Consider the following 22,878-nt stretch of genomic DNA (forward strand, 5'->3'; position numbering starts at 1 on the left):
TTGTTCAACACACAACTGGGTTCTAGCAGCTCTCTGGAGCTTGTCGCGTGCAAATTTAAACATGTCGTGATGCCCCTATAATCTCCAACGTCTCTGTCTCAGTAAAGGGCGCCCTCGTTGGCCCAGTTGCTTGAGACGGAGCAGTGGAGGCAGGCTGCACTCCTGTCTCCCTTCCACGCTCTCATCCTCGAGACACGCGTACAAATCTCCCGCTCCTCAGCACTTCCGGTATCGCCTTAGCTGCTATCCTCTCCCCTCCGGAGTTCAGAATAGTCTCCTAAATGATATTCTTTCCTTGCCTGCGCCCAAGCACCATCTAACCACCACGGTGTATTTACTGCATAAACGATAAATCACATCTGATGACTTAATCTGACTTACATTTACTCAAAAAAAAAAACAAACCCACAAGGTTTTCTCACATCACTCAAAATAAAATTACCAAGGGCCTGGGGTGCCTGGGTGACTCAGTTGGTTAGGCGTCCGACTTCGGCTCAGGTCATGATCTCGCGGTCTCTGAGTCTGAGCCCTGCGTCGGGCTCTGTGCTGACAGCTCGGAGCCTGGAGCCTGTTTCGGATTCTGTGTCTCCCTCTCTTTCTGACCCTCCCCCGTTCATGCTCTGTCGCTCTCTGCCTCAAAAATAAATAAATGTTAAAAAAAAAATTTTTTTTTTAATAAAAATAAAAAAAAAAAACTACCAAGGGCCATACTACCTCTACGACATCATCTCCTATCAATCTTGCCCACACCTACTCACCTCCAGCCACAATGGCCCCCTTGCCATTCTTCAAACACTCTTAAACACAGCTGAGAAGTTTAGCACCTGATGTTCCCTGTGCCTGGAACAGCTCACACTTTCACTTCATTAGAGTCTCATCTCTATTGTGGACCTCATCGAAAGGTTTTCTCTGATGTCCTTACCAAATAGCACATGCCATCATTCTCCCTCCCCATCACAAACTGTACGTATGTAGTCACAAGCATGCACGCGTGCGTACACACACAGGCTCCTTGTCCCTCACTGTAATATGTGCTCCATGATAAAAGGGATGTTATTCTTTTAATTACCAAAAAACACAACCAGGTCATAGTGGGTGCCCACCGCATGTTTGTTAAACAAATATCTCCAAGTACAGCAGGAATACACACGAACTAACACAAGGCGTCCAAAGAGAATAAAACAATTTTAAAAGATAAACTAACCAAGAAAAATTATCTGAGATGAAACCAACTAAGTTTGCATCGTGGGCACAAGTAAATCACTCAAAAATGTCAAAGGACAAGGAAAGCATTTATGAGTGGAAGTGACATATGGAGAAGTATGATTAAGGTAATAGGGGGATGTGGGCCAACCGTCCTTACTCACTTCCAAAGCTCTAAGACTAAAAAAAGACATTTTTTAAGCATATTTATTTTGAAAGAGAGAGAGAGAGAGAGAGGGTGCAGGGGAGGGGAAGAGAGAGAGAGAGAAAGAGAGAGAATCCCAAGCAGGCTCCACACTCTCAGCACAGAGCCCAACACAGGGTTCGATCTCATAGACCACAGGATCATGACCTGAGCCAAAATTAGGAGTTGGATGGCTCAACTGACTGAGCCACCCAGGCGCCCCTAAAAAAAAGAAATTTCTGAAGAATGATTTCAAAAGTGATAAACCCTAAACCAATGGCCTAAGATCTCATCCCCTAGCCTTCCATCTGCCCATCAACTCACTAACTCACCTTGGTGGCAGTGGCTTGGGAATCCTGCCTCTAATATCCAGGGCTCCTCTCCTTGCTCTATCTTGAAGACCACTTCTGGCTTAGTAAAGCAATATCCTGTTTAGAAAAAATAATACAAGAAAATGGTTAAAGAGCCTGGCTTCAGGAACTCTGAAAGGTACAGCTTTGGGAGCTACCCAAGGGAGATGCCCAAATGAACCAACCCCTGAGAAAACAGCATTTTTTATGGGGGCCAGAGAGAGACGGGTCATCTCATGGCCCTGAGTCTCAAGTTTCAAATCAGAAAATTCCACAGGCAATTCATATGTTTCAACAACCAGAAACGTCAGTCACAAGGGAAAAAAACTTCTTACCTACTGAGACAAGGTGGCTGTAATTTTCTAGAATCACATCTCTGTATAGTATCTTCTGAGCAGGATCCAGCAGATACCACTCTTCCTGAGTGAAGTCCACACATACATCTTTGAATGACACTTGTTCCTGTAATGGTATATTCCTTTTCTATATGAAAGTGTCAGAACTACAGGACGTGGAAGAGATTTAAAAGAGCTTATCTCTTTCGGATTCACTGAAAATTGACAGACGGGATGCCTTCTTTTGTGCTATACTATGTAGGATAAAAGAAGTATCTTGCACAAACTGAGTTCCCACTAAGGGCCTGGAACTGTTCCCCTTGCTGCAAATACTGCTGATGAAAACATCGTTCCTGTGCTTAAAGCGCTTACGATCTGAGGAGCAGACGCATACATTAACCTTTACTAAATTACACACTGCAGGAGCCAACAGTGTGCACACAGTACACTGGGAAGGAAGGCAAACCAAGAAAAAGTTAGCTCTTTAATATTATCATTTATGTGACAGAAGAAATAGGTAATAAAATAGAGCAGACCACGAGGAGACCCAGATATTGGAATTAATAAACAAGAACTTTAAAACGAATTATGATTAATATGGCTAATAAAACAGACGAAAACACGAACAAAATAAAGGAACAGAGGAGGTAAGTTGACGGATACGTGGTATGGGTGCCATGCAGAGAAGTAATAGAGCAGGCCGGAGACTGCTAGCCCCTGAAAGGCCCGCTGTGAGGCGCCCTTGACTGGCACCTGGGAACTTGGACTTCAGGAGACTCTCCGTGCCCTAATACGAATGGTTTGCTGAGCCTAAATTGTGTGTAAGCAATATGCTTTATGCACACACGTGCATTCCTTCTGGTCTCGAAGTTTCTGTGCTAAGCAGAGAGTACCGATGTCATCAGCTCCTGGTCTCTGAGCACTGAGTCTCCTGAGCTCCCCGGGCAGACATTTCCCATTTGCTGTCACATCTCACTGCTGGGGCACTGACGGGCGTCTCGGGGGGAAGACTCTTAGAAGTCTGCTGCTGGCCTCCTCTCAACTCTGCTCCACGTGCCTTTTCCCTTCCCTGATTCTGCTTTGTATGCCTGCCCGTTAAGGAGTCAGAGCCATAAAAAGGACTACCCGCTGAGTCACTGAACCTGGGGATGGTCTCCGGGCCCTCGGATACACGTGTCTACAGACACACAAGTACACACATCCGAACACAGATAAAATGGTCACTTTAGAGCTAAGAAACACAGCATCGGAATTAACTCATTACCTGGATTCAAGTCCTCACAGAGAACATACACATACATCTATCAAAACAGTATCAAAATATGTACCTCAAAACTGACAGAACTGAATGGAGAAATACACAAATTTATACTCATAGTTGGGAGACTTCGACACCCCTCTGTCAATACTGACAGATCAAGGAGGCAGAAATCAGTTAAGTACATAAATGACCTGAACAGCACTATCTACCAACACGATCTAATTGGCAGTTATAGAATACTCCATCCAAAAGAGTAAAATGCACACTTTATCATTCTATTTTAGCTCACATGGAACCTTCACCAAGATAAAGCATAGTCTTGGCCACAAAACACACCTTAACAAATTTAAAACAACAGCTACGATACAAAATACGTTCTCAGACTACAATGGAATTAAATAGAAATCAATAATCATGAGATAGCTAGAAAATCTCCCAAACACTTGAAAATTAAACAACACACTTATAAATAACCCATAGTTCAGAGAAGCCTCAAAATAATTTTTTAAATATTTTAAATAAAATAAAAATAAAAATAGTACTTATCAAAATTTGTGGGATGGATTGAAATACATAGAGGGAAATTTATAGCATCAAATGTATATATTAGAAAAGAAAAATTTTAGGGGCACCTGGGTGGCTCAGTTGGTTAAGTGTCTGACACTTCAGCTCAGGTATGATCTCACAGTTTGTGAGTTCGAGCCCCGTGTCCGGCTCTGTGCTGACAGACAGCTCAGAGCCTGGAGCCTGCTTTGTATTGTGTCTTCATCTCTCTCCCCCTCAAAAATAAATAAACATCCAAAAAAAATAGAAAGAAAAATTTTATATCAGTAACCTAAGTTTCCATCTTAGTAAACTATAGAAGAAAGGCAAATTAAGCCAAAAGCAAGCAAAATAAAGGAAACATTAGAATAAATCAATGAAATTGAAACCATGAAAAAAAAAAATCAATGAAACCAACAGCTGCTTTGAAAAGACCAATAAAGTTAATAAACTTCCAGAAAACCTAACCAAGAAAAAAAGAAAAGAAACAAATTATGAATCTCAGAAATGATCGGTCAATACCGATCCTAATGACATTAAAATAATAAGAGAATACCACAAACAATTCTATTCCTGAAAAATTAGATGAAATGGACAAATTCCTTAAAAGACACAGCTACCATTTCCTACAAAAAAATAAATAGCCTGAATAGATCTGTATCTGTTAAAAAAAAAAAAAAACTTGAAATAGGGGTACCTGGGTGGCTCAGTCGGTTAGGCGTCCAACTTCAGCTCAGGTCATGATCACATGCTCCGTGGTTCGAGCCCTGCATCAGGCTGTGTGCTGACAGCTCAGAGCCTGGAACCTACTTTGGATTCTGTGTCTCCCTCTCTCTCTGCCCCTCCCCCACTCACTCTGTGAAAAATGAATAAACCTTAAAAAAAATTTTTTAATAAAATAAATTTTAAAAAACTTGAATAAATAATCAAATCACTCCCATAATAGAAAGCACAAAGCCCAAATGGTGTCACTGATGAATTCTATTAAACGTTTAAGGAAAAAATACCAATTCTTCACAATCTCCTCCAGTACACAACACTTGCAAATTCATATTATGAGGCCAGCAGTATCCTAATACCAAAACCAGATAAAGACATGAGAAACTAAAGACCAATATCTCCCATTAACATAGACACAAAAATCCTCAAATATTGGCAAATCAAATCTGACAATGTATAAGATGTATTTTAAACCACGACCGGGTGGAGTTTATTCCAGGTATGGAAGGCTAGATCAATGTTTAAAAAAAAAAAAAAAAAAAAAAAAAATCAATGAATACAATCTAGTACGTCAACAGGCCAAGAAGAAAATTTACATGATCCAATCGATGAAGAAAAAGCATTTGCCAAAATCTAACAGCATTCATGATGAAAATTCTCAGCAAACTAGGAATAGGGGGATCTTAGCTTGATAAAGACCATCTACAAAAATCTTACAGCAATATCACAGTTAATGTTAAGAGACTGGACACTTTTCCTCTAAGGGCAGGAATAGGGCAAGGATGTCTTGTCTCAATATTCCTATTCAACTCTGTGTTGGAAGCACTCACTAGTGCAGTAAGACCCAAAAGAAACCAAAAGGAAAAAAAAAAAAAAAAAAAAAAAAAAATATATATATATATATATATATATATATATATATATATATACACACATACATACATACATGCATGATTGGCTCTCTATTCTCCTCCACTGATCTATGTGTTTATTTTTGTGCCAGTACCATACTGTTTCAATTACTGTAGCTCTTTGTAGTCTATCTGGAAATCTGGGATTGTGATACCTCCAGCTTTGCTTTTCTTTCCCAAGATGGTTTTGGCTATTCGAAGTAGAACAGAACAGACAGCCCAGAAATAAACCCACAGTTATATAGTCGATTAGTCTTCAACAAAGGAGGCAAGAATATACAATGGGAAAAAGACAGTCTCTTTAACAAACGCTGCTGGGAAAAAGCTACATGCAAAAAAAATGAAACTGGACCATTTCTTACACCATACACGAAAGAGATTAAAAACCTAAATGTGAGACCTGAAACTGGAAGAAAACATAGGCAATAATTTCTCTGACATCATCTGTAGAACTATTTTTCTAGATATGTCTCCTCAGGCAAGGGAAACAAAAGCAAAATTAAACTACTGGGACTACGCCAAAACAAAAAAGCTTCTGCACAGCAAAGGAATCCATCAATAAAACAAAAATAAAACCTTCGGAGAAGATATCTACAAATGATATATCTGTTAAGGATCTGATTTCCAAAATACATAACTTATACAACTCAGCACAGAAAAAAACAAGCTGATTAAAAACTGGATGGAGGACCGGAATAAACATTTCTCCAAGGAAGACATACAGATGGTCAAGAGACACATGAAGAAATGCTCAACATCACTCATCATCAGGGAAACTCAAATCAAAACCACGAGATATCACTTTACAACTGTCAGGATGGCTAGACTCAAAAAAGAAATGACAGGAGTTGGTGAGAATGTGAAAAAGGAGCCCTCATATACTGATGGGGGGGATATTAGGGGATAGGGGTGCACCCACTATGGAAAACAGTATAAAGATTCCTCCAAAAAAAAAAAAAATAGAACTACCATATGATCCAGTAATTCCACAACTTGGTATTTACTCAAAGAAAATGAAAACACTGAATTGAAAAGATATATGCACCTCTATGTTTATATATAAATGTAACATTATTTACAATAGACAAAATATGGAGGCAAGCCAAGAGTGCATCGACAAATGGATAAAGAAGATGTGGTACACACACACACACACACACACACACACACGCAATGGACTATTACTCGGCCATAAAAAGAATGAAATCTTGACATCTGCAACAACATGGATAGATGTAGAGACCACAGTGCTAGGTGAAAGAAGTCAAAGAAACACAACTACCATATGGAATTTAAGAAACAAAAGAGACACAAAAAGAGACTCTTAAATATAGAGAATAAACTGGTTATTGCCAGAGGGGAGGTGGGTGGGGGAAAGAGATGAGATCACTGGGATCAAAGCAAAAATAAAACTCTCTATTTGAAGTCAATACGAGTGTCTATATAGAAAACCTCAAGAAATCTATAAAAAGAAAGAAAAAAACCAACTGGAAGTAATAAGCAAATACAACAACATCACAGGATAAAAGTCAATATTAAAAAGTCAACTGTTTTCCTATATCCAAATAAAGAATTGGAATTCCACAGGGCACCTGGGTGGCTCAGTCAGTTCAGCATCTCACCTGATTTTGCCTCAGGTCATGGTCTCACAGTATGTGGGATCAAGCCATGTTTGGGCCCTTAGCTGACAGTGTGGAGCCCACTTGGAAATCTCTCTCCTTCTCTCTGCCTCTCTCCCTGACTCGTTCTCTCTCACTTTATTTTATTTTTTTTTATTTTTTTATTTTTTTACATTTTATTTATTTTTGAGAAACAGAGTGAGACAAAGCGTGAGCGGGGGAGGGGCAGAGAGAGAAGGAGACAGAATCTGAAGCAGGCTCCAGGCTCTGAGCAAGCAGTCAGCACAGAGCCTGATGCGGGGCTTGAACCCACAAACTGTGAGATCATGACCTGAGCCGAAGTCGGACGCTCAACCGATTGAGCCACCCAGGCGCCCCTCTCTCACTTTAAATAAATAAATAAACAAACACAAATAAAATGAAGAATTGGAATTCCAAATTTTCAAATGAACGAAAAAATACCATTTACAATAGTGCCAAAAAAAAGGTACTCAAGTATACATATAACACAATATCTACAGGTGTTTGCAGAAAAACACAACTGATGGAAGAAATCAAAGATCTAAATAAATGGAGAAATGTTCCATATTCATCAATAGGAAGACTCAATATGGCTAAGATACCAATTCTTTCCAACTTAATCTATAAATTCAATGTGACTCAAATAAAAACCCCAGCTATTTTGGGGCACCTGGATGGCTCAGTCAGTTGAGTGTCTGACTCCTGATTTTGGCTCAGGTCATGATCCCAAGGCCACAAGATCGAGCCCGAAGCCCTGCTTGGGATTCTCTCTCTCCCTCTCTCTCTATCACTCTGCCCCTCTCTCCAGCTCACACACTATCTCTAAAATAAAACTTTAAAAAAATAATAAAATAAAAAGTTTTTAAAAAACAGCTATTTTGCAGATACTAACAAAATGACTCTGAAGCTTATATAGAAAGGCAAAGGATCCAGAACAGCCAACACAATGTGGAAGAAGAAAAATGAGAATTCACATCAACTGATCTCCAGATGTAGTATAAAGCTACAAGTATCCACAACAGTATGTTACTGCTGAAAGAGACACACAGGTCAATGGAACAAATAGAGGGTCCAGGATTAGATTTACCAAAATACAGTCAAATAATTTTTGACAAAGGAACAAAGGCAATGAAAGAAGAAAAGATACTCTCAACAAATGGTGGTGGACAACTGGATACCCATGCAAAAGAAATGAACCTAGACAGAGACCCTACACCTTACACAAATATTAACTAAAGATGAATCAGAGATCTAAATGTAAGATGCAAAACCTTCTAGAAGAAAATATAGAACACAGGATATAAGAGAAAAATCTCTGTGCCCCTGGATTTGGTGATGAGCTTTTAGATACAAGAGAAAAAGCACATCCCATGGCAGGGGGTTGTGGGGGAGGGCAGGAAACATGGGCTGGGTGTTATTAAAAACAAAATCTGCTCGGCAAAAGGCATTTTCTAAGAAAATGAAAGGACAAGGCACAGACTAGGAGAAAATATTTGCAACACATATATCTACGAAAGGATTTGTATCAAAAAAATACAAAAGAACTCTTAAAGCTCAGTAAGAAAACAAATGACCCATTGAAAAATGGGCAAAAGATGTGAACAAACATATCACCAAAGACATAACGATAGCAAATAAACATATGAACAAATGTTCAATATCACCTGTTAGTAGGAAAATGCAAATTAAAACAAAAATAAGAGGTGCCCGGGTGGTTCAGTCGGTTAAGTGTCTGAGTCTTGATTTCGGCTTTGGTCCAATCTCACAGTTGGTGAGACTGAGCTCCGCATCGAGCTCTGAGCTACTAGCACACAGCCTGCTTGGGATTCTCTCTCTGGCCCTCCCCTGCTCGCATGCATACACTCTCTCTTTCTCTCTCTCTCAAAATAAATAAATAAACATTTTTCAAAAAACCACACAAAAATGAGATGTCATGACACATTAGAATGGTTAAATCCAAAATAATGACAATACCAATTTCAGGTCCAGATGCAGAACAAGGATTCTGATTTGTAATTGGTAGGAATGGAAACGGATGCAGCACCTTTCTAAAAATGGTTTGGCAGTTTCTTGCAAAGCTAAACATACATTACATAATTGACTCGGCAATTTCACACCCTAGCATCTGAAACCTTATGTCTCCTTAAAACCTACACATGAGGGGCGCCTGGGTGGCTCAGTCGGTTGAGCATCCGACTTCGGCTCAGGTCACGATCTCGTGGTCTGTGAGTTCGAGCCCAGCATCGGGCTCTGTGCTGACTGCTCAAGCCTGGAGCCCGCTTCGGATTCTGTGTCTCCCTCTCCCTCTGTCCCTCCCCCATGCATGCTCTGTCTCTCTCTCTCTCTCTGTCTCAAAAATAAATAAAAACATTAAAAAAAATTTTTTTTTAAATTAAAAAAAAACCCCTACACATGAATATTTCTAGCCCCTTAATTCATAAGGACCCCGACCTGGAAGAATCAAGAGTCCAGGGGTTAACAACTCTGAAATCATGTACATGTACATGTATGCTTAAATTGAACTATCAAGTCAATAAAATCCATTTGATGTTAGCCAGATTCTCACTGTTAGAGCGGGAGACTACAGACAAGCAAGGAGAGAAGGTTAGAATGCTCCATGTGGTAATGATTACAACAGGAGAAAACAGTGTGAACTAATACGTAGCCTACTGTAGATATAGATGGTTGTATACTGAAATATTTATAGACTTGTGTAACCGCATGGGTTAGTACACACATGTATTTCCTTGTTCAGTTAGCTGGGAGGGTCCACCAGCAATGATGCACCACTAGCAAAAGGCACACCTAGTCCCCCAGTCTTGGTTTCTAATACTGTGCTCCAATGAAAGGAACAAGAGCTATTTAGGAAAAATAGGGCAGAGACAGAGGGAGACACAGAATCCGAAGCAGGCTCCAGGCTCTGAGCTGTCAGCACAGAGCCCGACGCGGGGCTTGAACCCACAAACTGTGAGATCATGACCTGGGCTGAAGTCGGATGCTTAACCGACTGAGCCACGCAGGTGCCCCTGAATTTGCTACTCTTGACGTACGGCCCTCAATATAATTCTTGCCCACTTCTACTTTTTCGTTTTAAAAATGTGAATCCTTACAAACTTTAGACAACTCGTTTTAAAACAAAGTGGGAATACACAAACCAAAAAACTCACCTGGGATCTGTTCATTTTCCGCTCTTAGTGAAGGAGGCAGAGCTGAGGGGAGCAAGGAAGAAGGAAGTTAGGAGAGACTTGGCCTATCTTGCAGTTCCTGAATTTACCTGCCTACGCAACAGCTCCACATACAAGATACTTACGTGTCCATGTGTGGCTCCGATATATGTTGAGCTTAGACATGATACTTTTCACTGAGTGAATGTAAACATTTGTTTCTTATTGATTTATTACCAATTTAGGTTCTGTGACACAGAAAAATTAAAAACATGAGAAGATGAGTTTAACATAGAACAGTAACCTAAAGGAGGAAACACTATGGGTTTGTCAAAAAAACTGATGTGGTGGGGAAAAATTAAACACCTCAAGCCACATTGTTAATATTTTCCTGTTAACACCATTAATCCCTTGAGGTCAGATAATCCAAGAAACCTCTGGAAAAAAGAGATGGGACTGTTTAAGGCAACGTAAAAAACGTTTAATGTTTGTTCTAACCTGCTTACAACTTTCAAAAGGTCTTTTGGTAACAAACTATCTTTGACTTCACAGTGGCACCACGGGGCAGTGGCCCAGCCATCTGCAGACCTAACTTTTAACCGTGGTTCTGGCACTAACAAACTGCACAATCTCAGTCAGTCAGCTCCTCAGGCTCAATTTTTGCCTTCTCACTTTTCAAATAAGGTCAAAACACATAACCCTACAAGAGACTTGCCTGCACTACCATTCTGTACGTCTGTAAGGTCAGGAAAGCGGGAACCTCGGCATCTTTCTAGATGCCATCAACAATGGGACATTGTTTGAGGGCAGCTCGCCTCCGGAAACAGAGAACAGAAAATGAGGGGAGAAGGGAGGGTTCAGAGAGGGGTGATGACAGAATTTCCTTAGCTATGGCTGGTGAACCTTTCATTCCCGACCATGCCCTCACAAACTCTCCAAAGAGGCGACGTTTCCTGTGCAGGCTGCGTGCCCACCCCTCTCAGCTCCAGCTCACCTCGCTCTTCTTAACTCTGTCCCAGACCTTCCACCGTCACACAGCCTTCGATGGCTTCAGGATACAGTCATGCTTATACATAACAAATAACAAATGAATACATAATAAATAATAACTTGGGATCTGGGGAATGTTAGAGCCAGGAAAGGGCCTTGGTGGCTAGCTAGTCCAGCCCCTTCCCTGTTCCATTGCACAAATGAGTTAACTGAGCAATGAAGGCCCTAGAGACTTGTCCACGCTCCAGCCGCACGTATTACACACATAACAAACAAATACAATAGCAGCTAACAAAATGCGAGTGCTCAGAACAATGCAGTGCGGCAAGGATTCCGGACACCCACACTTTACAGATAAGGAGCCCGAGCCTCACGTCGGCTATTCGGTCAGAGCCCTTCCATTTACATCAGAAGCCCTGCCTGGCTCACTCGTTCTCTCCTACGACCGCGCCCCTCCTTAGGTAGCCAGGCGCCTATAAGACGCACGCGCACACGTCACAACGTGAAGCGCGCACGCACGTCGCGCACGCGCGTTCACTCTTTTCCGCAGCCCCACCCCCTCCCCGTGGGCCCAGCGCACACGTCACGCACGCGCACTCCCCACCCGCGGCCGCACGACGGCGCAGCCCGCTTAGCGCTGGAGCCGGACACCTGCGGACCCTGCGAGCCGGAGAGCCCACGTTCCCACGCGGGACCCCGGTCCCTTAATCTGAGACGCCCATGCCCCCCCCCCCCCACACCCCGCGTCCCTTCCACTCTGCAGGCGCCGCAGAAGCCTGGGGTCCCTCCTATGTCCGCGGGGCTCCTACCCACCACTGGGCACCGCCGCCCCCGCCGGACCCCCGAGCCGCGCGGGGCCCCCTGGGCCCTCGCCCCCTCCCTCCGGGGCTCACCCGCAGCTCCCTCGCCGCGTGGACCCGGAAGCCAGGGAAGGTTTCCCACGAGGGGCTGGAGGCCGGGGAAGGACGAGCCGGGAGGAGTAGGCGGGGATGCACATGCGCAGAGAGAGGAGAGGGAGCGGCGTGGCTGCGGCGGAGAGCTGGAGCTCTCTGCTCCTGGCAGCTTGGGCTGGGAAAGTGCCCGTATCCTCCTTAGAAGCGATGTCTCACTGCTAAGTTGTAAAAGCTAGTGGTAGTAGCCAGCGAACAGGGTTTTAGTGAAGCTTGGAGGCATTTGCGTTGTTAAAGCCCTTAGGATGTTGCCTAAATTGTTCAGTACCTCTCTCAAGATTCCCTTTCCCGATATACACCTGCCCACTCCTCGAGAAATCAGCTGGAGCGTAGCTGCCGAGTCTGCTGAGTTCAGAGCTTATCATCTGAGATCTTCACTTCTGCCTAGAGCCAGCATTCTGTCCGTGCCCCCGACGCCTGCAGCAAAGCAGTGCGCCTTCTAGACACAAGCCAAGAGAGGGAAAGGTGTGCATGGATTTCAGTTATAAACGTGGGATCTGTGACCAGCATGGTTATCCTTTGGAATGAGGGAAGAAGCAAGCTAGCAATTCGGTATTCGTGCTAAAAGCCATTGAAGTGTTCTTATACCAAACTCGAAGAAAGCACCCTCTCATCTTCCCAGGACCTCCCCTATACGCTTCACTCAATTTCCCCCGATGTGAACGTCTTGCAGAACTACGATACTTTCATCAAAACTAAGGAAGTAACTCGGGTGCAATTCTTTTAAGTAAACTACAGAGTTTATTCAGATTTCGTCAGTTTTTCCACTAATGCCCTTTTACTGGTCCAGGATCAATCCAGCATACCACTGTACAGTCACCATCCGTCACTGTCCCCTCCAATCTGTAAGAGTTTTTTTGATCTTTCACGTCCTTCAGATGGCTGAAGAATAATGGTCAGGTATTGTGAAGAATGTCCCTGAATTTATGTTTGATGTTTTCTCCTGATTAGACTGAGGTTATATATTTGTAGGAAGATTCCCCCTGAGAGGATGTGCCCTACCTACGTATCAGGTGACACAGGATGTAAACATGATGTGACATACTAACCGTGATTACTTGGTTAAGGTAGTGTCTGACAGGTTTCTCCACTATATGGTTAGGATTTTTCCCTTTTCAGTCTACAGTTAAAGTGGGTTGGGGGCGCTTTGGTGACTCACTTGGTTAAGTGTCCGACTCTTGGTTTCAGCTCAGGTCATGATCTCACAGGTTGTGAGCTCAAGCCCTGCATCAGGCTCTGCGCTGTCAGGACAAGCCTGCTTGGGATTCTCTCTGTCTGTCTCTCTCTCTCTCTCTCTCTCTGGCCCTCCCCAGCTTGTTCTCTCTCTCTCTCTCTCTCTCAAATAAACTTTTAAAAAAGTGAGTTTCTAAGTCCAGTGCACACTCAGGGGCAGAGGAAATAAGCCGTATCTCGAATTTTTGCTCATATTTTCAAATATTTATTAGTAAATTTGAGGAGAGACCCTCTGAGGCTACACAAGTATACTGTTTGTATTTAGAGTTTTGGCCACTAATTTTAGCTTTCATTGCTGGATCTTGCCTGCAACCACTTTTACTGCAGTGTTTTAAATGGTGACTTTTCTATTTTACTTCTATATTTATTTATTGAGATTCTTCTGTAAAGCAAAAATTTTCGTTTTCCCCATTTATTCCATCGTTTATTTCCATCAGTACAGGCTCATAGATATTTATTTTATTCTCAACCATTTTTACTCAACCCCACCTTTTGCACCCAACTCTGTGATGTGTTTTACATTTTATAATTTTACTCTTTTCAGAATGTCTGCAGAATTATCGAATATGTATCTTCTGGGTGTGGCTTTTTTCACTTGGCAAAATCCATTTAGGACTCATTTGTGCTGTTGCTCTTTTTCTTAAATTGGCTCCTTTCTCTCCACTCTTTCCATTTCATCCAATGCTATCATGTTATTATGTTGCTCAAATTGTCCCAGCTTTGGCATTGAGAGCTACCACACGTTAGCTTTGGGGTCCTTTTAACAAATCCGTATAACTGTTTTTAAAGCACTTCCTTACTTTTTGACACACAAGGTGCTCCCGGCTCCTTGAATTCTCCCTGTCCAGCCCTAGAATCAGGCCTTTCTCCAAGGAGCCCTGGTTCCTTTTATCGGAGAAATCAAGATCTGAGCTCTAGGTGTGCTCATTGGTGCTGGGTGAAATTGTTTCTAGACCCTCTCAGCTGACACAGCTAAGAAATACATGTATGTACTAATCCATGCTAGTAACCTGTATGACAGTATCCACTGTATCCATCCCAGTATCTGTTTCACAGTATCCACAGTATACATACACGTGACTACCTACGTGAAAATTAGTAAGCTAACACTGATACCTTTTCATCTAACTCGGGGTTCATTCTAGCCTTCCCACCCACCCCTTGCTTATTTTTAACTTCACAGTTAGACACTGAGACACCTGCCTACCATTATGTACAATATGTTTATTCTTTTTGCTCTAATGTACTTGTAGTTTCAGAATTGCTAACCCCTGTGAGAATTTACCAAACTAGAGTGTTTATGTACATTTCTCTTTGTTTTGAGTCATAATGTATCCAGTCAAAATGTGGCTTTACGGAATTATTTAGGTCTGCTCCTATTTCCCCACTTTTTAAACTCAGGTTGTGTGATAATACAATTGTAAAAACACAGTCACTAGGGGGCGCCTGGGTGGCTCAGTCAGTTAAGCGTCTGACTTCAGCTCAGATCCTGATCTCCCAATTCATGAGTTCGAGCCCGGCGTCAGGCTCTGTGCTGACAGCTCAGAGCCTGGAGCCTGCCCCAGATTTCTGTGTTTTCGTCTCTCACCCCTCCCCTGTTCATGCGTGCTCTCTCTCTCTTTCAAAAATAAATTTAAAAACATTTTTAAAAAAAGATTTATTCCTGTGGTATGTGAGGCACTAGTTCATTCCTCTTTTTAGTACTGAATAGTATTCCATTTATAGATGATCCACAGTTTATTCACCTATTGAAGGATATCTGAGCTGTTACCTGTTTTGGTGATAGTGAATAGATAAGTATAAACATTTGTGTTGATACTTTTGTGTTTGACATAGTTTGCAATTCACTTGGGTAAATACACAGGAGTGAGATTACCAGATTGTATGGTAAGTATATGTTTAAATTTATAAGAAATTCTAAAACCTTTCCAAAATGTTTGTATGATTTTGCATTCCCACCACCAATGTGTGAGAGTTCCTGTCTCTCAAAGTCCACAGCGGTGGCATTTTGTATTTTCAGTGTTTGTTTTGTTTTTCTATTCTAGTTGGGATGTGAAGGCCTTATGGCAGCTTAAATTTGCATTTCCTTATAAACTAATGTACATGTTTTCACATGCTTATGTGCTAGCCATGAATCTTCCTTAGGAACTTGTGACATCTTTTGCCCATTTGGTTTTCTGATGAGTTTTAATAGACTTTTTAAAATGTTGGTTTATTTTTGAGAGAGAGAATGAGTGCGAGCAGGGGCAAAAAGAGAGAGGGGGGCAGAGGATCCGAAGAGGGCTCTGTGCTGACAGCAGCGAGCCTGATGCAGGGCTCCAACTCACAAACCATTAGATTGTGACCTGAGCCAAAGTTGGACGCTCAACCGACTGAGGCACCCAGGTGCCCCTTTTGTCCATTTTTAAAAATTATTCTTTGTTTTTATTATTTTAGAGAGAGAGAGAGAGCACAAGCTGGGGAGAGGGGCAGAGAGAGAGAGAGACAGAGAGACAGAGAAAATCAATCAGACTCTATGCTTGGCACAGAGTCCAAACTGGGGCTCAATCCCACAACCCTGGGATTACAGTTTACTGACAGAACCACCCAGACTCCCCCTGCCTTTTGTCTGTATTAAAGATGAATTGTTTATTTTATTTTTGTTTTCAATAACTCGTTATTTATTCTGATACAAATGCTTTGTCAGAAATGTGACTTGCACGTATTTTTTTTTAACCAGTGTGTGGCCTATCTTTTCATTTTAACAGTATCTTTCTTAGAGCAAAAGGTTTCCATTTTCATAAAGTCCAGTTTATCTGAAGTTTTAGAATTTAAAATTTATGTAGGTCTAAAATCCATTTCAAGTTAATTTATGCACAAGCTGTGAAGTGTAGGTTGGCCTTCTTTTTGTTTGTTTTTTTTTTTGTTTTTTTGTTTTTTTAATTTTTTTTTTTTAATGTTTATTTATTTTTGAGACAGAGAGAGATAGAGCATGAACGGGGGAGGGTCACAGTGAGAGGGAGACACAGAATCTGAAACAGGCTCCAGGCTCTGAGCTGTCAGCACAGAGCCTGACGCGGGGCTCGAACCCACGGACCGTGAGATCATGACCTGAGCCGAAGTCGGACGCTTAACCGACCAAGCCACCCAGGCGCCCCATGTTTGTTTTTGGTTTTTGCATCTGAATATTTAAATTTTTTTTTACCTTTACTTTTGAGAGACAGAGAGAGACAGAGCATGAGCAGAGAGGAACAGAGAGAGAGGGAGACACAGAATCCAAAGCAGACTCCAGGCTCTGAGCTGTCAACACAGAGCCCGACACAGGGCTCGAACTCAGGGACCCATGTGAGATCATGACCTGAGCCGAAGTCAGACTTTTAACTGACTGAGCCACCCAGGTGCCCCTGCATATGAATGTTTTAATGTTCCAGCACCATTTGTTAAAAAGACTGTCCTTTCTACTGAGCTGACTCTGTGCCTATGTCAACAACCAAGTGGCCATGTTTATGTGGGTTTATTTTTGTTCTTTCTGTTCTGTTCCACTGATGTCTCTGTCTACCCTTTCACCAATACCACACTGTCTTTAATATTACTGGTTTAGAGTAAGTTTTGAAAGTGGGTAGTGTGAGACCAACTTTATTTTTCTTCAAAATTGTTTTGACTATTGTAGATCATTTATATTCCCATATTAATTTCATAATAAGCTTGTCATATCTGTACATAGTTTTGCCGGGATTTTGACTGGCATTACACTTGAGTCTATAGATTAACTTGGGAAGGATTAATGTATAATATTGAGTGTTAGAAGCCAGGAACATGGTATATCTCTATTTATTTGAATCTTCCTTAATTTATTTCATCAGTGCTTATAGATTTCACCATATAGTTCTCATACATGTTTGTTAAATTTTACATGGGTATTTTGTTTTTTGACACTTTTAAAAATTATATACATACACATGTTTACAAAAATCATACACCTGTAATTTTCTTTTTTGAAGATTTTTTTTAAAGCATTTTAGGGGTACTTGGGTTGGTTCAGTCAGTTAAGCATCCAACTTCAGCTTAGGTCATGATCTCGAGGTTCATGAGTTCCAGGCTCACATCAGGCTCTCTGCTGTCACCATGGAGCCTGCTTCTGAAGCTCTCTCCTTCTCTCTACCTCTCCCCTGCGCGCACACACATATGCATGCTGTCTCTCTTTCTCAAAAATAAACATTTTTTTTTTAAAAAGCATTTTATTTTTTTCTTTCCCTTTGTTTGTTTGTCTTTAAATCCAAGTTAGTTAACATATAGTGTGATGATAGTTTCAGGAGTAGAACCCAGTGATTCATCGCTTACATATAACATCCAGTGCTCATCCCAACAAGTGCCCTCCTTAATGCCCATCACCCAGTTAGTGTATCCCACACCTCTTTGCCAGCAACCCTTAGTTTGTTCTCTGGATTTAAGAGTCTCTATGGTTTGTCTCCCTCTCTGTTTTTACCTTATTTTTTCCTCCCCTTCCCTTATGTTCATCTGTTGTGTTTCTTAAATTCCACATATGAGTGAAGTCATATATTTGTCTTTCTCTGACTGACTTATTTCGCTTAGCATAATACCCTCTAGTTCCATCCACATTGTTGCAAATGGCGAGATTTCATTCTTTTTGATCACCAAGTAATATTTCATTGTGTATATATACCACGTCTTCTTTATCCATTCATCAGTTGTTAGACATTTGGGCCCTTTCTATAATTTGGCTACTGTCGATAATGCTGCTCTAAACATTGGAGTGCATGTGCCTCTTAGAATTAGCATTTTTGTATTCTGTAGATAAATACCTAGCAGTGCAATTGCTGGGTTGTAGGATAGTTCTATTTTTAATTTTTTGAGGAACCTCCATACTGTTTCCCAGAGTGGCTACACCAGTTTGCATTTCCAGCAACAGTGCAAAAGTTTTCTCCCTTCTCCACATCCTCACCAACTTTTGTTGTTCCTGAATTGTTAATTTTAGCCATTCTGACAGGTGTGAGGTGGTATCTCATTGTGGTTTTGATTTGTATTTCCCTGATGATGAATGATGTTGAGCGTCTTTTCATGTGTCTATTAGCCATCTGGAAGTCTTCCTTGGAAAAGTGCCTATTCATGTCTTCTGCCCATTTCTTCACTGGATTGTTTGTTTTGGGGGGAAGATTTGTTTTTAAACAATCTCTACACCGCCCAGTGTGGGGCTCAAACTCACAACCCCAACATTAAGAGTCACATGCTCCACCAACTGAGCCAGCCAGGCTCCCCTACACCTGTAATTTTAAAAAGCACTAAATTATATATAATTACATATATATATTACATATACATATGGCATATATTTTGTATGTATAACTTCAAATTCCAATAGATCATTTCTGGTACCTGAAATACAATTGATTTTGTGTGATCACTTTGTATCTTGCAATCTTCTGTTATATTTTGAGCTTTTAAAAGTATTTATTTAGGGAGAGAGAGAGAACATGAGCAGTGGACAGAGAGAGAGGGAGAGAGAGAATCCCAAGCAGGCTTCGTGCTGTCAGCGCAGAGCCCAATGCAGGGCTCCATCTCAGGAACCATGAGATCATGACCTGAGCCAAAATCAAGAGTCAGATGCTTAACTGGCTGAGCCACCCAGGTGTTCTTTGAACTTTTTTTATGGGTTCCATGGGATTTTCCACATGGGCAAACCTGTCCTCTGCAAGTAGACATTGTTTGTATTTCTTATTTTTTATTTGTATGCCTTTTATTTCTTCTTCTTGTCCTATGCACTAGCTATAAATTCCAGTACAATGTTGTAAAAGTGGTAAGAGAGGCCATCCTTGCCTTGTTCCTGGTGTTAGCAGGGAAACACGAATTCTTTCATCATTAAGTATGATGTTAGCTGGAAGTCGGTTTCAATGCCCTGTATCGGGTTAGGGAAGTTCTCTTCTATTCCTAGTATACAGGACGTTTTTACCATGAATGGATGATGAATTTTATCAAGTGTTTTTTTCCACATATACTGAGATGTGCATGTGGCTTTTCTTCTTCAGCTGTTAATATCGCAAGCTACACTGATTGCTTTTTTAAATTTTTTATTTTAGAGTAGTTTTAGATTTACAGAAACATTACAAAGATAGTACAAGAGATTCTGTATCTCCACACCTAGTTTTCGCTATTATTAACATCTTACTTTAGTTTGGTACATTTGTCATAATTAATGAATCAATACATTAATACTTTATTGAGAGCACCTTACTATTTACCTATGCCTTTTTATGTTCTAGAATGCTATCCAGGATGAATACATATACTTGTCACCTCTGGCTCCTTTTGGCTGTGACAGTTTTTCTTTTTTTGACTTCCTCATTTTTGACGATTTTGACAAATTTGAGGAGTCCTGATCAGGTATTTTGTAGAATGTCCTACTAGAAACTGCTGTTTTTCTCATGATTAGACTGCAGTTCTGTGTTTTGGGGATTGGAAGATCCCAGGGTTGAAGTGTTATTTGAGCACATGCTATCAACATTCCTTATCACTTTTGAGGTATCCCTGTTAATCACCTGTCACCTGGCTAAGGTAGCATTGTTCAGGTTTCTCCTCTATAAAGTTACTCTTTGCTCTCCTGTTTTCATACTGTCCTCTTTGGAAGGAAGTCACTGTGTGTAGGCCATACCTAAGGAGGGAGACTTATGCTTCACCTCCTTGTGGGCAGAATATCTCGAATGTATTTGGAATTCTTACAGAAAATGTGTGTGTTCTTCCTCATTTACTAATTTATTCAATCATTTATAACAGTATGGACTCCTGGATATTTACTTTATGCTTTACACAATCCTACTTTATTTTTTTTTAATGTTTATTTATTTTTGAGAGAGAGAGAGAGCAAACAGGGGAGGGACAGAGAGAGAGGGAGACAAGAAAATTGGAAATAGGCTCTGTGCTGACAGCAAAGACCCCATGTGGGGCTCGAACTCACAAACCATCAGATCATGACCTGAGCCGAAGTTGGACGCTCAGCTAACTGAGCCTCACAGGCACTTTGATCCTACCTTATTTTGTTGCTCAAATTGTTCCAGTTTTGGCCACTGGGGCTCTTTTGGTTAGCTCTTGTGCTACCCTTCCCCCATTACAAAAATAAAAATAATAAGTTTTATTGCAATATAATTTACATAACACACAACTGACTCATTTAGAGTGTACAACTCAATGATTTTTAGTGTATTCACAGGAAAGAGTGATCATCACCACAGTCAAACTTAGAACGTTTTCATCACCTCAAAAGAAGCTCCAAACCTTTATTACCCCCGTCCCCATCCTAAGCAACTAGTAATCTATTGTTCTCTCTATAGATTTGTCTCTTTGGGACAGTTCAAATATGCAGAATCAAACAGTATGTGGCCTCTTGTGACTGATTTCTTTCACTTAGCATAATGTTTTTCAAAATTCATCCATGTTTTAGCATGTTTTAGTACTTCATTCTTTTTTTTTTTTTTTTGGACCAAATAATACTCCATTAGATGTACCACATTTTGCTTACCCATTTGTCAGTTGATGGCCGTTTGAGTTATTTCCATTTTGGATATTATGAATAACGTTGCTATGAACATTCATATGTAAGTTTTGTATGGATATATGTTTTCATTTCTCTTGGGTATTTACCTAAAAATTAAATTACTGATTCAGATGGTAGCTATATGTTTAATATTTTGAGGAACTGATAGCCTGTTTTCCAAAGGATTCACCATTTTTCAATTTCACCAGAGTGTATGATGGTTCCTATTTTTCCACACCCTTACGCACGTTGTTTTTACCTGGCATTTTTATTCTAGTCACTCTAGTTGGTGTGAAGAGGTATCCACTGTAGTTTTGATTTGCATTTCCCTGATGAATAATCAAGTTAACATCTTTTCATAAGTTTATAGACCATTTGTTATCTTCCTTGGAGAGTTTTTATTCAGATCATTTGCTTATTTTTAATTGAGTTATTGCCTTAAGAATTGACTTGTAGGGGCACCTGGGTGGCTCAGTTGGTTAAAGCTTCCAACTTCGGCTTAGATCATGATCTCATGGTCTATGAGTTCGAGCCCCACGTTGGGCTCTGTTCTGAAAGCTCAGAGCCTGGCTCCTGCTGCAGATTCTGTGTCTCCCTCTCTCTCTGGCCCTCCCCAGCTTGGGTGCTCTCTCTCTCTCTCTCTTTCAAAAATAAACGTTAAAAAATAAAGAACTGATTTGTAAAAGTTTGTTATATACTCATGATGCAAATTTCTTATAACATATATGATTTGCAAATATGTAATCCCATTTTGTGGGTTGTCTTTTCATTCTCTTGATAGTGTCCTTTCAAGCACAAATGTTTTTCATTTCAAAGAAGTACAGTTTATCTATATTTTGTTATATTGCTTGTGATTTTGGTGTCATATCTAAGCGCTCATCACCAATTTCAAGATCATGCAGCTACACCCCTATCTAAGAGTTTTCCTCTAAGAGTTTTATAGTTGTAGCTCTTATGTTTAGGTCTTTGATATATTTTGGGTTAATCTTCTCATATGGTGTGAAGTAAGGGTCCACCTTTATTTGTAGTGGCTATCTGGTTGTACAGCACCATTTTTTTTTTAATTTTTTTTTTAACGTTTATTTATTTTTGAGACGGAGAGAGACACAGCATGAACGGGGGAGGGGCAGAGAGAGAGGGAAACACAGAATCGGAAGCAGGCTCCAGGCTCTGAGCCATCAGCCCAGAGCCCGACGCGGGGCTCGAACCCGCGGACCGCAAGATCGTGACCTGAGCCGAAGTCGGACACTCAACCGACTGAGCCACCCAGGCGCCCCCAGCACCATTTTTTAAAATATTATTCCTTCCCCACTGAATGTTCTTGACCAAAACCCCGCTAACCATAGATATGTGGGTTTATTTCTGGACTCTCAGTTCTGTTCCATTGTCCCCTTATGTCCATACTATGCTGTCTTGATGCATCTGCTTTATGTAGGTTTTGAGACTGGTGAGTGTGAGTCCTCCAACTTTGTTTTCTTTTTTAAGATTACTTTGGCTATTCTAGGTCTCTTGCTAACTCATATCATTTTTTGAATCAGCTTGTCAGTTTCTGTGAAGAAGCCAGTTGGGATTATGATAGGATTTCATCAAATCTGTGGATTCACTTGAGGAGGATTGCCATCTTAACAATACTAACTTTTCTGCTTCAAAACTATGGGATGTTTTCCCATTTTGTTAGGTTTTTAAGTTTTCATCAGTGTCTTGTAGTTTTTAGCACAAGTCTTGTACTTCTTTTGTTAGAATTATTCCAAAGTATCCTATTCTTTTGATGCTATTATAAATAGTACTGTTTCCTTAATTTTATTTTTAAGTTGTTCATTACAAGTATATAGAAATACAATAGATTTTTTTATATTGATCTAGTATCCT

At 40.8% G+C, this 22,878-nt stretch overlaps 2 protein-coding genes across 5 annotated transcripts in view; one reads left to right on the forward strand and one right to left on the reverse strand.

Moving 5' to 3' along the window:
• The window catches only part of ZNF248 (zinc finger protein 248), a 23,649-nt gene extending 11,381 nt beyond the window's left edge, over positions 1–12,268 (reverse strand). The window contains exons 1-6 of one of the 4 annotated variants that reach the window (XM_042959803.1): positions 12,195–12,260; positions 11,306–11,377; positions 10,458–10,559; positions 10,315–10,356; positions 2,073–2,199; positions 1,720–1,815 (exon numbers count right to left, since the gene is read on the reverse strand). In XM_042959803.1, coding sequence (XP_042815737.1) covers positions 1,720–1,815; positions 2,073–2,199; positions 10,315–10,329 — 238 coding nt within the window. In that variant the 5' untranslated portion in view covers positions 10,330–10,356; positions 10,458–10,559; positions 11,306–11,377; positions 12,195–12,260. Of the gene's footprint in view, positions 1–1,719; positions 1,816–2,072; positions 2,200–10,314; positions 10,357–10,457; positions 10,560–11,305; positions 11,961–12,194 lie in introns of those variants that run through there. The other 3 variants (XM_042959804.1, XM_042959805.1, XM_015536271.2) reach the window with 3 other exon arrangements.
• Positions 12,269–12,335: 67 nt separating this feature from the next.
• Positions 12,336–22,878, forward strand: part of LOC102955878 (zinc finger protein 33B-like) — a 47,009-nt gene continuing 36,466 nt past the window's right edge. The window contains exon 1 of the mRNA XM_042959813.1: positions 12,336–12,716. The gene's annotated coding sequence lies outside the window, so the exon portion shown is untranslated. The remainder of the gene's footprint in view (positions 12,717–22,878) is intronic.

Source organism: Panthera tigris, chromosome D2 (assembly GCF_018350195.1).
Source record: "Panthera tigris isolate Pti1 chromosome D2, P.tigris_Pti1_mat1.1, whole genome shotgun sequence".
Lineage (NCBI taxonomy): Eukaryota > Metazoa > Chordata > Mammalia > Carnivora > Felidae > Panthera > Panthera tigris.